General features: G+C 38.2%; 1 protein-coding gene across 1 annotated transcript; it reads right to left on the bottom strand.

Annotated features, from left to right (window-relative positions):
* Window positions 1-13,308: 13,308 nt before the first annotated feature.
* LOC107588309 (olfactory receptor 52E8-like) lies at window positions 13,309-14,313 on the bottom strand. Its single transcript, XM_016276352.1, has one exon. The coding sequence runs from the start codon at window positions 14,284-14,286 to the stop codon at window positions 13,309-13,311; it is 978 nt and encodes a 325-aa protein (XP_016131838.1). The 5' UTR covers window positions 14,287-14,313.
* Between the last annotated feature and the right edge of the window lie 1,062 nt (window positions 14,314-15,375).

Genomic DNA, 15,375 nt, shown 5'->3' with positions numbered 1-15,375 from the left:
GCTACCCTTTAAACACGTGTTATAAATAGAAACTATGCCTAGCTTGCGCATATCAATCATTTTAATGTTAATATTAGTTATTCTTTTTGCTTTTGTACAACAGATAAATAACAATTTATATGTTTTAGACACTTTATATTTAGATCATTTCTATTTTGCGGGAGTCCCGCAAATCATTTTATTCTCCCGCATCCCGCACACACGAGTCTCTTCCCGCCCGCACCCGCACTCGCCCATCAAGAGTTGTCCCGCGCCGCACCCTGTTGCTTTGGGTCCCGCGGTACTCCCGCGGTAGTGCAGGTCTCTACTTCGAGGCTCCTCCGTAACCCGGCAACCAACCAATCCCCACCGAGGGCTCTCCCAAAAGGACGCCATCCCGACGTCATCTCAGCAACCAATCAGCAACGGAATTCCCTCAAGCAGCCAAACAAGAAAACTCAGCTTTCCAGCTGTCACCCAATCGCAAGTAAACAAACAAAGCTTCTATCTGCTGAACTGGTGCCGAGCTAATTTTAAGCAGTAAACATAAGCCAAGTCTCTGGTTTATGAATTTTTTTCAGGTTGCAAGTAAAAGAACTGTAGCGAATATATTGCTAAAACTTTGGGCTTTCCTCAGTTAACATAATTTCCCTGAACCTTTGTGTGTGTGTGTGTGTGTGTGTGTGTGTGTGTGTGTGTGTGTGTATGTGTGTTTTAGCTTAGTTTAATGTAATCTAGAATAGCCAATAAATTCTTGTTTCATTTATAAAGAAAAATTGTCTTGTGTTGTAATTTTAAAGTTGAACCTTGCCAAGATCTTGTTACCTTGCTCAAAATGAATAAGATTACCATTTTGTTTATGTGTCGTTGGCCACGAAGTAATATGAGCAGAATCGTTAATATACATGGACGTTAACGTCTCGCGGGACGAGTTGATAAAGTGTAAACTATCAAATTTGAAATCAGTTCTAATCAGGTTGACTTCGAATTTTCCGATTTGAGTCCTCTCAAAACCTGAATTAATTAATAATAATTAATTCCCTAAGAAAAGTAATCTGACATTACAGTAATGACGAACTCAAATCAGGAAACAGTGCAAACTCATTCCAAGTCTCAAACCAAAACCGTGACAACCTCAGGTAACAATGGTTCACACCAAGGACAATAGAGTTTAAAAAATTGTTCTAGAATTAAAGGTGCTGTATGCAATTTTTTGAATGTGCTAAAGCATGAAATACCATAATATGTTTGCAGATAACAAAGCTAGTCAGTCAACAGTCAGTTATTGTACTTTGAAATGTGCATTCTGTGTCTGAATGCCTGTTTTTGTTTTGGTCTGTGTGATTGTGCCCATTACTGATTTTATTTAAAAATAGTTTAATCAGATACATTTACTTGAATGTACACATTTAATGACAGTGAAAGAGAAAGATGAAACATGTCATCAGCACTTTTAAATGTGCTTCCCAGGTTGTAATTTTGATTAAAGTGAGAAAAATATCAATATATGTCAGGACTTTAATGATCAATGGTGCTAGAATGTATAGGGATGTGCTGAGGTTTTCCATTGCCATTGGATTGCCATTACATGCCAATTTGTACACTGGTCCATGAACACAATAATAACTGTTCTGTTGTAAGTATTGAAGGTCCATACTACTAAAAAACACTAAAGACATGACAGTATTAGTTACTGTATAATATAGGCTACTTTTGTGTAATGGTGGATTGTAAACCAAAAAAGTGCATTTCGAGTGTATGTGGATTTGTGCATATGTGTATCTATTGCACATATTTTTGGATACTTGGCTTTTGTAAATGTATTGTATAGATACTACTATAATACTACTATAAACACTAAAGACATGACAGTATTATTTACAGTTGCATGATATCTTAATAGAAGACAAATTGCCATCAAGTGATCATATACCATAACAACAAAAGTGAAACTCAGAGTAACAGTACTATAATAATACTCTATGCACAGTAATATAGAGGTTCACAAAAAAAACATGTTAGCGAAACAACCACTGTAGGAGATTCACTGTGAGTCAAAACAGAAAAGTCATGTTAGGAATCACTACATTAGTTTCACCAATATCAGCCAAAGCCAAATTAAACATACCAATGTACTTTGGACTGTGCAGACTTTGTTTAAGAGCAATAATGAGAAGGACTACAGAATTGCCAATTATCATAATAAAATTTGTGATAAATAAGAAATTATAAAACAGTTAGTTCCAGTCCTCGATTTCGATTGGTCAACAGCTGTGTTTTACTTACAATAATGCACGGCAATAACTGCTTCACCCAACGGTTCTGTGTATCAATGCGCAAAACATAACCAATATCAACATAATCAATAATATAGCGTCAAAACTGTTCCATGTATTAATGTACAGTGGGGAAAATATTTATTTGATCCCCTGCTGATTTTGTAAGTTTGCCCACTAACAAAGAAATGAAGGGTCTGTAATTTTTATGGTAGGTTTATTTTAATGGATAGAGACAGAATACCAAACAAAAAATCCAGAAAAAAACACATTATATAAAGGTGAGAGATTGATTTGCATTTCAGTGAGTGAAATAAGTATTTGATCCCCTACCAACCAGCAAGAATTCTGGCTCCCACAGACTGGCTATGTGCCCATGTGGAACACAGATTAATCCTGTCACTTTAAGAAGTCACTCCTAATGTCACCTCGTTAGTTGTATAAAAGACACCTGTCCACACAATCTGTATCTTCCATTCCAACCTCTCCCACAAACATGGGCAAGACCAAAGAGCTGTCAAAGGATGTCAGAGACAGGATTGTAGATCTGCACAAGGCTGGAATGGGCTACAAAACAATCAGCAAGAAGCTTGGTAAGAAGGAGACAACTGTTGGTGCGATTATTCGGAAATGGAAGAAATACAAAATAACCATCAATCAGCCTCGGTCTGGAGCTCTGTGCAAGATCTCACCTCATGGGGTAAGGAGGATCATGAGAAAGGTGAGGGATCAGCCCCGAACTACACAGGAGGAGCTTGTTAATGATCTTAAGGCAGTTGGGACCACAGTCACCAAGCAAACCATTGGTTACACACTATGCCGCAATGGACTGAAATCCTGCAGCGCCCGCAAGGTCCCACTGCTCAAGAAGGCACATGTACAGGCCCGTTTAAAGTTTGACAATGAACATCTAAATGATTCAGAGAAGGCTTGGGAGAAAGTGCTGTGGTCAGATGAGACCAGAATTGAGCTCTTTGACATTAACTGAAGAGAACATTAAGTGTTTGGAGGGAGAGAAATGCTGACTATGACCCCAAGAACACCATCCCTACAGTCAAGCTTGGAGGTGGAAACATTATGCTTTGGGGCTGTTTTTTTGCTAAGGGTACAGGACGACTTCACCGCATTGAGGGGCAAATAGATCAGGCCATGTACTGTAAAATCTTGGACGAGAACCTCCTTCCCTCAGCCAGAACACTGAAGATGGGTCATGGATAAGCCTTCAAGGATTACAAAGACCCAAAACATACCACCAAGGTAACAAAGGAGTGGCACAAGAAGAAGCACATTAAGTTCATGGAGTGGCCTAGCCAGTCTCCAGACCTCAGTCCTATAGAAAATCTGTGGAGGGAGCTGAAACTTCGAGTTGCCAAACAACAGCCAAGAAACCTTAAGGATTTAGAGAGAATCTGTATCTCTAGAGAATCTCTAAAGAGGAGTGGACCAAAATCCCTCCTGAGATATGTGCAAACCTGGTGACCAACTACAAAAAAACATCTTACGTCTGTGCTTGTCAACAAGGGTTTCTGCACCAAGTACTAAATCATGTTTTGCTTGGGGATCAAATACTTATTTCACTCACTGAAATGCTAATCAATTTCTAACCTTTTATATAATGTGTTTTTTCTGGATTTTTTTGGGTTGGTATTCTGTCTCTATACGTTAAAATAAACCTACCATCAAAATTACAGACCCTTCATTTTTTTGTAAGTGGGCAAACAAATATTTTCCCCACTGTATTTCAGCTAAATTAACTATTTTTTTTTTTTTTTATTGAAGTATGAGTGACTCCTGCTGGCATTATTTTGCATCTTTCATCTTTTAAGGGGTCACGAACTGCCTTTGTGATTTATTTTGTACAGGTCCACTTATAATGTTATCAAGATTTTTACATAAAAAAACATATCATTTAGAAGTAATAGGCCATTTTCTGTACTGTTCTGTTTTTAGGTAAAAAAAATTTAAATACCGTGGTAAAATGAAGTGAACAAAGGACCAAGTTCTTACTGACGTGGTCTGGCACTTTGTTAAAAATAAAGTTCTATCATGACAACTCTCAGAAGATATTGTAAGGAAAAATTCTTCAAATTGAATTCTTAGAAAGTAATGCACACGTGAGGTGGTTACACCTTCCGCTTATACTACGGTTACCACACCTCAAGACATCGATCAGATGATATATTTCAAGGTGTTTGTCCAGTTTTTGTACTTAAAACGCTATTGTGAGCAGGATTAATTTCTTCTGTATCTCATCCAACGCCTCCGTTGCTGATTCCAAAATGTAATTTTAGACGTAGTAGCGGAGGCTTGAGCTGTTGATAGCAGACTAATGCAGCTAATAACTAAATTATTAGGGAGAGAGAGAGAAAGAGAGAGAGAGAGATTAAGTGTGTGACTTGACTCTCTGTGCGTCTCTCAAAAGTATTAGGCAGCAATGTCTCTACTAATAGTGAGACTTTAAGTTCATTTTCTTCACGAACAGCACCATTGTTACCTCGCTTGTGAGAAGTCATGTAGTTTTTAAGTTGATCATGTTACTGATAAAATCGTAAGTAGCACTAACAACATGAGCACGTATGTTAGTGTGTGTGCAAACTGGTACAGTATGTGCGTCTGTAAGGGAGAGAGAGAGCGGGAGAGATAGAGTATATGATTTCCGTACATAATAAAATGTAACTTTGTGACAAAAACATGGAAATGATCTGTCGTTTTTATACTATTTTTTACTATATTTATTTGTTTGGCCAGTGCCATTGTGGGTTTTGGTTCTTATGCTGCTGTAGGCAGTAAGGACCTTTGAAATAACTCAAATCATTTGGCAAAGTGATATGGACATGTAATGCGGTCAAGACCTGCCTGGATCTACGTTCGTCGTGCATTTCCCTGAAAATAACTGCACACCTTAGAACGTTCGTCAGCCAATCAGATTCAAGCATTCAACGGACCCGTATTATAAAGCGTGTTAACGGATGTGACAATGATAATGTATTTGGCACTTCTGGCATTTCATTAAAAATAAAGTTATTTCATGACAACTCTCAGAACATTTTAGCATAGTAATGGATATGAAAATGTTAATGTATTTGGTCTTGGTGGAATAGATCTTCTACGCTGCTGAACTGCTGCTGCAGTTGGTTATTGCTGTAGTTGTAGATTATTGCTGCTGCAAGCAAGTACAGGAACTTGCTACAGCCAATGCATACGGCAATATGGTGCTGTGAGTATTTAAGACATACTGCTGCTGCACAAATGGCATATAGAATAACCCGTAATAGATCTATACAGGTGGAGTTGGGGAAGGTCGAGGGTTTCAGAGGAACTCTGAAAGCGCGCTGCAAAATGCTCGAGTGGAGGCTAACTATTTAAATGTAAAGCTGCAAGCTCATTGGCTGCATATATGCAACATGAACCAATCAGCTCGTGCCAAGTCGTTTAATGCTGTGAATATCATCAGTTACGTTAAGACCATCAGCTTGCGCCATCAAGAGTTTCATGAAAGAACTAGGCATTTCACCAAATAAAGTCTCACAGTTTCTAAAGTGCAGAGGAAATATTACTGCATTTATTAATTCCCTTTCAGTTGTCCACTTTGGTGATGTGTCGAATAATACGACACTAGGTGTCTGACACCTCTGACATCATTGAGAAAATTCTAATGAAATTGGCGAGCAAATTTTGCATAGATGGCCATCCAGGTATAAATAGGCCAGTGTAGCATTTGCTCACTCGTTCTGTTTTTCAGAGCCAAATGCACCATCTCGGGACATCCAGGTATAAATAGGCCAGTGTAGCACTTGCTCACTTGTTCTGTTTTTCAGAGCCAAAGGCAGAATCTCTCTGCGAAAAGCGGCACTCATTCACCTCTCAATTCCCTAGTCATTGGATTTACAGCACAGGCAGTGGTCTCTCCCTTCTCATACACAGCTAAGTGTTGTTTATTTAAAGTTTGACATGACAGGATATTGCGGCACAAAACCCTGAAATGTGTCAAACATACACATACTCCAAAATTTATAAGAATAAAGGAGAGTTCATGACATTTGGTTTTACTCCTGGGTACAACAAATGTCTTGTGCCGCCGAAGAGAATAAGTAGGTGTTGGAGCCATAAGCAGGAAACAATGCAATGGTGATGAACTGTCCTTGAGTATTTTATTTGTGCTTTTTTTGCAGCGCAAAGATATTCTGGGGCGCACCTTCGAAATAATGTACTTAATGTGGGCATCCCATGACAAGTCAGAGGATATTTGAACTCCAAGCAATTTAAAGGTGGAAACTCTACTAATTGCATGTCCTGAGATAACAGGAGAGGGAGGGGAGGGAATGTTGTTCTCTCTCCTGGCACTAATTACCATGTCATTTTGGGGGAGCTGTTAAGTGCTTCATGCCAGTGCTGCAGAATTTTAATCAAGGCAGTTTCAGTTGAACTGTTCCTCATAAAGCCGTGTTGTGATGGTTCGATCTAAGTAACTGTATCCTCCAGAATGGCATCTCTGAGGATTCCTTCAAACACCTTTCCAACACAGCTGAGTAGTGAAATCTGGCGATAATCTGCTGGAAAACTAGGCTTTGCTTTTTTAGGAACAGCTTTGACTACAGCCTCCTTCCATTGTTTTGGAAAAATGTTGTGCTGAATGCATGTATTGAAGATGTCAAATAACACCGGTGCCAACTCTTCATGAAAAGTCTTTAGCACCCAAGGAGGAATGCAGTCGGGACCAGCAGCCTTGGCTGAATTCACTGTACGGAGTCTAGTCTTAACTTGTCCAATACTCAGAGGAGGTACACTACAATTTGGCAACTTGCAGGTAACTTCTTCCTCAGACAAAGAAATGTGGCTTGCATAATTCCACACAGAAGCAAAGTGCCTAGCCAGAGTGTCACACCCATGTTGCATGAATGTTTTGATTCTGAGACACCATGTCACTCTTATCTCCTTCCATCCCCATTAAATTCTTCATTGACTTAAACCATTGTTTTGGCTCGGAGCATTGCAGTTCCTCCACCTCATGCTGGTAATATTGTTTATTTGCGTTCTTGATTTTTTTGGCAATGATTGATTTTAACTTCCTATAAGAGGTTTTATCGCCAGAACAAAAAGCACACTGCCTATCTTTTAACAGATATTTAATTTGAACAGTCATCCAAGGCTTATCTGTGTTTGTGATAGAGACTTTCTTTAATGGAACTGTTTTATCCAGGATAGATATGATAGTGGAAGTAAAGGCATCAACCTTAGCCTCAGGATCCATAACTTTGTGAATGTGAGAAAAATCAGTAGTGTTCATAAGGAGGCCCAGTTCCCTGATTGTCTCAGGGGTACGTTTTCTGCAAAAAAATGTTTAATAGGCTTGGTGGGCCAGTTTCCTGCATTTAGCAAGATATTCTGATGGTCAGAAGAGCCAACAGGAGGCAAATGCTCTGGTGTCTGATACATGGAGAAAATATTGGTAAATATAGAGTCTAGTTGACTAGCCTTTCTTGTTGCTCCAGCCACAATTTGTTTCAAACCATGTCTGCTGCAGATGGTTTCAGACTTGTACTTATTTGTATCACCAAGTATGACAATTGCAGCCTGCTTATAGTTACATTCAATATATCTGAGACAACGATCCATATACTGTGAGATTAGTAAACCAGGTTGGGCTGATGCAGAAGGGCGTAGTGGAAAATATAACACAGCAGCAATAATACAACTTAACCCTTGAGGAAGACGACCGGGACGTAACCAGACCCACAAAGCTTCATGCTCTTCCTCTTCTAGATGAGTCAGTCGAATTTGTTTGATGATGTTACAAACATACAAGGCAACTCCTCCTCCCCCACCTCCTTTACGATCCCGCCGATGTATTGTATATCCAGGAAAAGTTACAATTGAATCTGGGATACCATCATTTAGCCAAGTCTCTGAAACAGCGACAACTGCTGAGTTATTATTCAGTGCTACACTGTGCAGCTCATCACATTTGTAGCATAACGAACGCACATTAGAAAGGAGAAAACCAGGCATAGATGGTATTGACTTGTGTTGGTTTGTCTTGATATGAATTAAGTTCTTAGGTTGGTAACAACAGTGAGATAAATACATTTTTTGCCCAGTTGGCTGTCTTTTAAGATCCACAGCAGTTCCACAAGAAGTAGGGCGATTTCCAACAATTGTAAATATTGAATGAATATAATTTCTCCCAGCTTTCTTACCCCTTGGGCGAGATTGGAGTCGAAGAATCCCATTTAACTGCAGTATGTTCTTAACTTCAGGAGCCAAAGGAGATGCACATCTTCTCAGACTTCTTAAAAAATGGAACTCACTTAAATGTCAAGGTTGTGCCATTATAAGGAGAAGAGGGAAACAATTACTTGAAGATGGTTTCCTCAATAGTTTCCTATCATCCACTCAGCTGTAGAAGAGTAGGCCTCATACCAGAATCCATCCAAAATCTCCCAGGAATAAATCCATCCACATGTCCTAACTCCCAATATAGCAATATAATCATACAAATAAGTCAAGTCAAGTCAAGTCACCTTTATTTATATAGCGCTTTTAACAATACAGATTGTGCCAAAGCAACTGAACAGCGTTAATTAGGAAAATAGTGTGTCAATAATGCAAAATGACAATAGTAAACACTAATTATTCAGTTAAAGACAGTTCATCATTGAATTCAGTGATGTCAACATCCAGCTCAATTTAAATAGTATCTTTGCAATCAAGTCAACGATATCGCTGGAAATTAAGTGTCCCCAACTAAGCAAGCCAGAGGCCACAGCGGCAAGGAAGGTAGGATCTAAACCATCTTAAAGCCTGCCCTTGGATACCTGTATAGTTTTGTAATCAATCTATGAGTATGTCATGATCTATAGTATCGAACGCAGCACTAAGATCAAGTAAAACTAGCAATGAGACACAGCCTTGGTCTGACGCAAGAAGCAAGTCATTTGTAATTTTAACAAGTGCAGTTTCTGTGCTATGGTGGGGCCTGAAACCTGACTGAAATTCTTCATAGAGATAATTTTTTTGCAGGAAGGAGCACAATTGAGCAGACACAACTTTTTCTAAAATTTTAGACATAAAAGGAAGATTTGAGATGGGTCTGTAATTTGCCAGTTCACTAGGATCTAGTTGTGGTTTCTTAATAAGAGGTTTCAAGAAACTCTCCCGCATGCAGAGCTTCTCTTTTCTCAGTGTGGAACTGGACTTGGCCACTATGACAGCACACCTCTCGGAGGCTCGTCATATGGCATCCTCAGCCACAGTCATGGCTCTATGAGGTGACTTTACTGCCTGAAGTGGCACATTTTCGCTGATTGGTGTGGGAAGACCCTCAGAGATGTGCTATTGGATCAGTGCTTTCCTTCCTTCAGGAGGGCCTGGAGAGGCACTTGTCTGCTTCTACACTCTGCAGCGAACCACTGTAGAGGCGTGATCTGTTTGTCAGATTCCTAAGAGGTGCCCGGAGGTTAAATCCCCTGAGGCCGTGCCTCATTCCCTCTTGGGATGTCTCAGTGGTCCTTCAGGCCTTACAGAGAGATCCATTTGAGCCTCTTCAGTCAGTTGACTTTAATGCCCTCTCTATGAAGACGGCCTTACTTACTGCACTCACTTCTATCAAGAGGGTGGGGGAACTTCAAGCCCTCTCTGTTAGTCAATCTTGCCTATAATGGCAGACTCTCACGTTGTCCTGAGACCCCAGCCCGGATATATGCCCAAGGTTCCCACCACTCTCTTCTGGAAACAGGTGGTAACCTTGCAAGCTATCTCCCTTCAGAAGAGGTACCCTGACCTGTCTCTGTTGTGCCCAGTGTGAGCCCTGCACATTTATTTGGAATGTATGCAGAGTTTCAGACTGTCTGAACAGCTCTTTGTCTGCTTTGGAGGACAGCAGAAGGGGAATACTGTCTCCAAACAGAGGTTCTCCCACTGAATTGTGGATGCGATCCTGATGGCTTATCAGGCTAGAGGCTTATCGTGCCCGCTGGGAGTGCGAGCCCACTCGACCAGGGGCATTGCTGCTTCGTCAGCTTTAGCGAACGGTGCCTCTCTAGCAGACAACTGTAGAGCTGCAGGTTGGGATACACCCAATACATTTGCCAGATTCTACAATCTACGGATGGAACCAGTTTTTTTCCAGAGTTCTGAATAGTTCTTGAAATCAGGTGACTGGTAGCATGTAGAGCTTGCAAACAGCACCTCCCCCTGTATCAGGTGGCATTGCGCTCATTGAGTCCAGTTTAGTTCCTTCTCATAAACCCTGGACAACCTTCCATCACTTAAGCATTTTTTTGCATAGCTGAGTTCAGCAGAAGAACTCACTATATTATTCATTACGAAATAATTTCCACAGAGTGAACTCCGGCAATGAATTAGTGTTCCATTTGTTGTGGCTCCTCTTCGTGGCCCCATATGTGTATCATTCCACTGACTTGCCCTCTGGGGTACACTGTTTTCCCTACACAGACACATGGTCTATCATGAGGTTCTGTATCTGGTTCTTCCCTTGGGTGGAGCCCACTACAGGATCTTCCCTATGTGGTACTTCCTTCTGTAAGTCCATAGATTGTTCTCTCAACATTACCTCCCCTTCGGGTAGGATGTGACCTCCCTAGTGTCCTTTTCCCTGCCAGAAAATAGACACTTTCCAGTGTTGTTTACCAGAACTTCAGCTGTTGTATTCCTGCTTTCTAACAAGGTGAGAAAAGGCTCTGGCTGAGGTGACTTCCACCCTAGTGGTGGCTCTCCCGGATGTTGGGAAGCGAAGTCACAAGTCTTGGGTGTTGGAAGGTTGTGAGGTGGATAGGTGCATTTGGTTGTGACACGCTGGAATTGTCAACATCTGTGCCCCTGTGCTCTCTTAACACAGTCCAGCAGTTGTGGCGCTTAGTATAAACTTTTAAACTAAAGATGGAAAACGTTTTCTTATGCTGAAAGATAAGCAGATATACATGTATGAAAAATATCATATATGGTGTTAAAAATAAATGACACAGTGGATGAGACCAGCTCTTATTCTCTGTTTTTATTTGAGCTCCATATGATGAGGCATGTTACAGCTTGGATCATTCTCTTGCCATTTACTGTCACTGTCAGGAACTATTTTTTAGTGGAAGGATTGCATTTAACAAACTTACTTGCAAACATTTTATTACAGAACCTCAAGGAAATAGTCAGGGATACACACAGGTTTTTCAATCTGGTTCTCATGACAGCACCTGGAGATTTGGTTTGGTGCTCACACTGTATAGTGTGGCCCATTAAATATAACTATAAAAATAAATACATTAATAATAGTAATAATAGTATAATTGCACTTTATTTAAAAAAAGAAACAAAATAATAAAGTGCAATAATATTATTATATTTTAAAATAGAAACTATTATATAAAAGTAAAATGATATAAAATGTAAAATACACAAAAAATACAATGATAAAATTTAAATTTTCATTTATTTCTTTTTTACTTTTATTTTTTAATATGAATTTTCATAATTTCATCAACTTTGTACAGTATTACAGTTAGTCAATCTAAAATGGTGATTGTGCATTAACAGCTGTCAACCATATCGGTATGCAAAGGAATGGTTTGAACTTTTTTACCCGGTGCATTTTTTATTTTGGTCACGCATGAATACCTGCACAACACTGTACATCACTCATATTATATGATCAATATTCCCTCTCTATCTGGATGACAAGCATCTTTTGATATTCTGAGTTCTGTCTCTGTGCATAATTAATCCAATAGCTCTGTCCCAATTCAGAGGCTACATCCTTTAAGGCTGCATTCTGTTATAGTGGCATAACAAAGGCTGTTGCAGCCTTGAAATGTATCTTTTGTTTCCCAGACCACAAAGGATACAACAAATGCATCCTTTGCAGCCCAGGCTATCCCAAGATTCATTGTGTGTGTTCTTGTTATCTTTTCTACCGCCAAAAAGTAATGCAAGTATTTCAAGCCACTTAATATCAGCTCTTCCATCTTCTAAGCTAGTTTGCTGGACACTTGCTTGCATGAGTTTTGATGATTACGAAAATAAATCTGGGAATGATTGGATTGTGGTAGCTACTCCCAATAATTACTAGTTGATACAAACAAAACTAAAGGTTGTAACAATCTATTTTATGGATGATAACTGCAATATTACCACTGAAATACTATTAGTAATTGGTTAAACTACTCGAGATAGTAGGCTAATATTATTATTGTAATGCATTTACTGCCCAACACTGATAACGACTACACTATACAGTACCTTTTATTATAGTTATGTTTTATGGACATCAGGAAGAAGACCAATTCAAATGGCTGAATATTTATTTGCACAGTATAGACTATTTCTGAGTATTTATTGATTGTAAGCAAAGAAAACAGTGTACTTTCACATTCTTCCGTGTGAATTTCCTCAAGTTTTCATCAATAAATTGATATCTTGGTTCATGTTCAGTTTTTATTCTTTATTGTAAAGCAAAGACAGAGATAGCAAAACTAAAATGCCATTTGAGACACTGCAACAGAGAGACAATAAAAGAACCTTATCAGCATATATCTCAGATCAGCATGCTCATGTGAAAATGTACCATTGGATTGCATGTTCAAACAGGAATACATTCTAAAATAATATTATTTTAATTATGTGATGAAACATAAGAGTTAACAGCATTTGGGTGGATGAAACTTGAAAGTTTAACATGAAATATGCACATATTTCAGCATAGTAATGACTGCTCACACAAAGTCATTCAAATTGCTCGTGCATTTTGCTTGTTTTTGTTTGTTTTGTCTTTGGGTTAGTAATTAAGAATACATACAGTACAATACAGGCACATTAAATAAGATGCAATAGATATAAAAATAAAAGCATATTACTGCTTGTCTCTTCTTTACGCTTAAACACAGTGGAACAGCCTTATTGTATATAACCCAGTATATTTAGTTAATTTGCTCCTAAATTTCTTCTTAATCCATAGATTTGCTATGTTTTAAAATAATTTTTTGAGAATGTTTTTAATACAAATTTATTTTACATGAACAATTTAATTAAATAATAAAGAAAACAGTTAGTTTGAAACACTCTCAATTCGTGTTGATCTCTTTTTAAGGTATTTTTGAATTAAGTCTTTGATTTCAGATGTATTTAAAACATAAATAATGGGATTTAGCATTGGTGGAACAGCATATGCCAGAGATGTGCTGATGACCCTGGTATTGGGAGTAACAGAAACTATGAATGCAGCCGTGTATATGCAGATTATGGGGAGAAAAAATGATCCCACTAACAACAGGTGAGAAACACAGGTCTTCAGTGCTTTTAAACGTCCTTCCCAAGTTGTTATTTTACTTAAGGCAAGAAAAATTCCCAGATATGACAGGACTATAAAGAGCAATGGTGCTACAACATATAAAGCTGTGCAGAGTTTTGCCATGAAATAATTAATGCTAACATCATTACATGCCAACATATACACTGGTCCATGATCACAATAATAACTAGGTACAGCATTGGATTTACAGAATGAAAGTCGTGTGATCGAAGACACCACAAAGACAACCACACCACCATTAAATGACCATAATCCTACAAACACTACACACATGACAGTATTATTCACTATGGCATGATATCTTAATGGCAAACAAATTGCAATGAAGCGATCATATGCCAGAACAACAAGAGTGTGGCTCTGCATAGTACTAAAGAAGTGAACAAAAAACATGTTTGCCAAACAAGCATTGTAGGAGATGTACTGTGAGTCAAAAACAAAAATCTTCATAATGTTAGGAATCAGTGCATTAGTTTCACCAAAGTCAGCCAAGGCCAAGTAAAACATACCAATGTACTTTGGACTGTGCAGGTTCCGGTCAACAACTATAATAAAAAGGACTACAGAGTTCTCAATTACAGCAATAATATAAATGAAAAATAAGAAAATATAGAAATAAGTGCTATACGGTATACCTGAAAGTCCAATGATGAAAAAGTATTCAGGATGAACGATGGAGTTATTCTCAGAAAAGCTTTGACTTACAGAACTCATGGCAGCTTTGCGTTTGGTGTTTTGTCCAAGCTGAAAATAGAAATGACCACAAAAACATAAGCAACACATTTGTATAAATGCAAGGAATACACAAAATTGTCTATTAACTATAACATAAATTCATAACATCAAATAAACCTACAAACTCAGAGTAAAAAATGACTGTGACTTCATTGTCTGTAACCTACTTTGAATTCCTCTGTAAATACAAAGACCTATTATGCTGTCCTACTGCACATTTACTCTATACACTGGATATCCTTGTCATTAAATTCAAATATATATTTTCTCAAAAATCTCTTGAGATCATTCTGACTGACAGTTTTAACACTGACACTGATGTAACACTTGCAAGTTGTAATGCATTTTTTGGACAATAGTAGCTTGGAGGGCCAGTTGAAACTGTCTTCCTCTGGACATCCACCATATTTTTACTAAATTTGATTGTTAAAAATGTTAGTATCCACTTTAGCAACAAGGAACATTAAACAAAAAACATTCAGGGACCACAATAAAACATATTTTGTCAGGTAAACAAAAAATGTGATTTCCGTGGTACAATCTAAAGTCTTGTTCAAGTCCAAAATATTATTTGATATAACCGAATAATATTGAGCACATCAGCAACACCAGGCTTAGGTCCACTAGTCAAGGTTTTTATTTACAGTTTTATTAATTTTTAAATAGCCTGAGATGGCACAATTAATTCAAAATAGCCTGATGTTTTATTAATTTAAAATAGTCTGAGAAGGCACAATACAATTTCTTGTCATTTTAAGGTGTCTACATTTCATGGATATTTAAAGAAATGTTGATTAAACGTATTTTATTTTTTAATTTTTCCAAGTAGAAGAGGCACCAATTTCATGGAATGACTCATGAACTAATCTTGTTCAAGTCCAAAATATTATTTGATATGACTGAATAATATTGAGCACATCAGCAACACCAGGCTTAGATGGTTTGGACATAGAAGGTCCACTAATCCAGTTTTTATTTACAGTTTTATTAATTTTTGTACTAGTCTAGAAAGTGTATTACAATATTACAGGATAAAATAGAAGTTGTGTGTATTAAAAATTGAGTGTG

Source organism: Sinocyclocheilus grahami, unplaced genomic scaffold (assembly GCF_001515645.1).
Source record: "Sinocyclocheilus grahami isolate Dianchi unplaced genomic scaffold, SAMN03320097.WGS_v1.1 scaffold6.1, whole genome shotgun sequence".
Taxonomy (NCBI): domain Eukaryota; kingdom Metazoa; phylum Chordata; class Actinopteri; order Cypriniformes; family Cyprinidae; genus Sinocyclocheilus; species Sinocyclocheilus grahami.
Note: the sequence above shows the minus strand (reverse complement) of the source record. Positions and strands in the feature narration are given on the sequence as shown.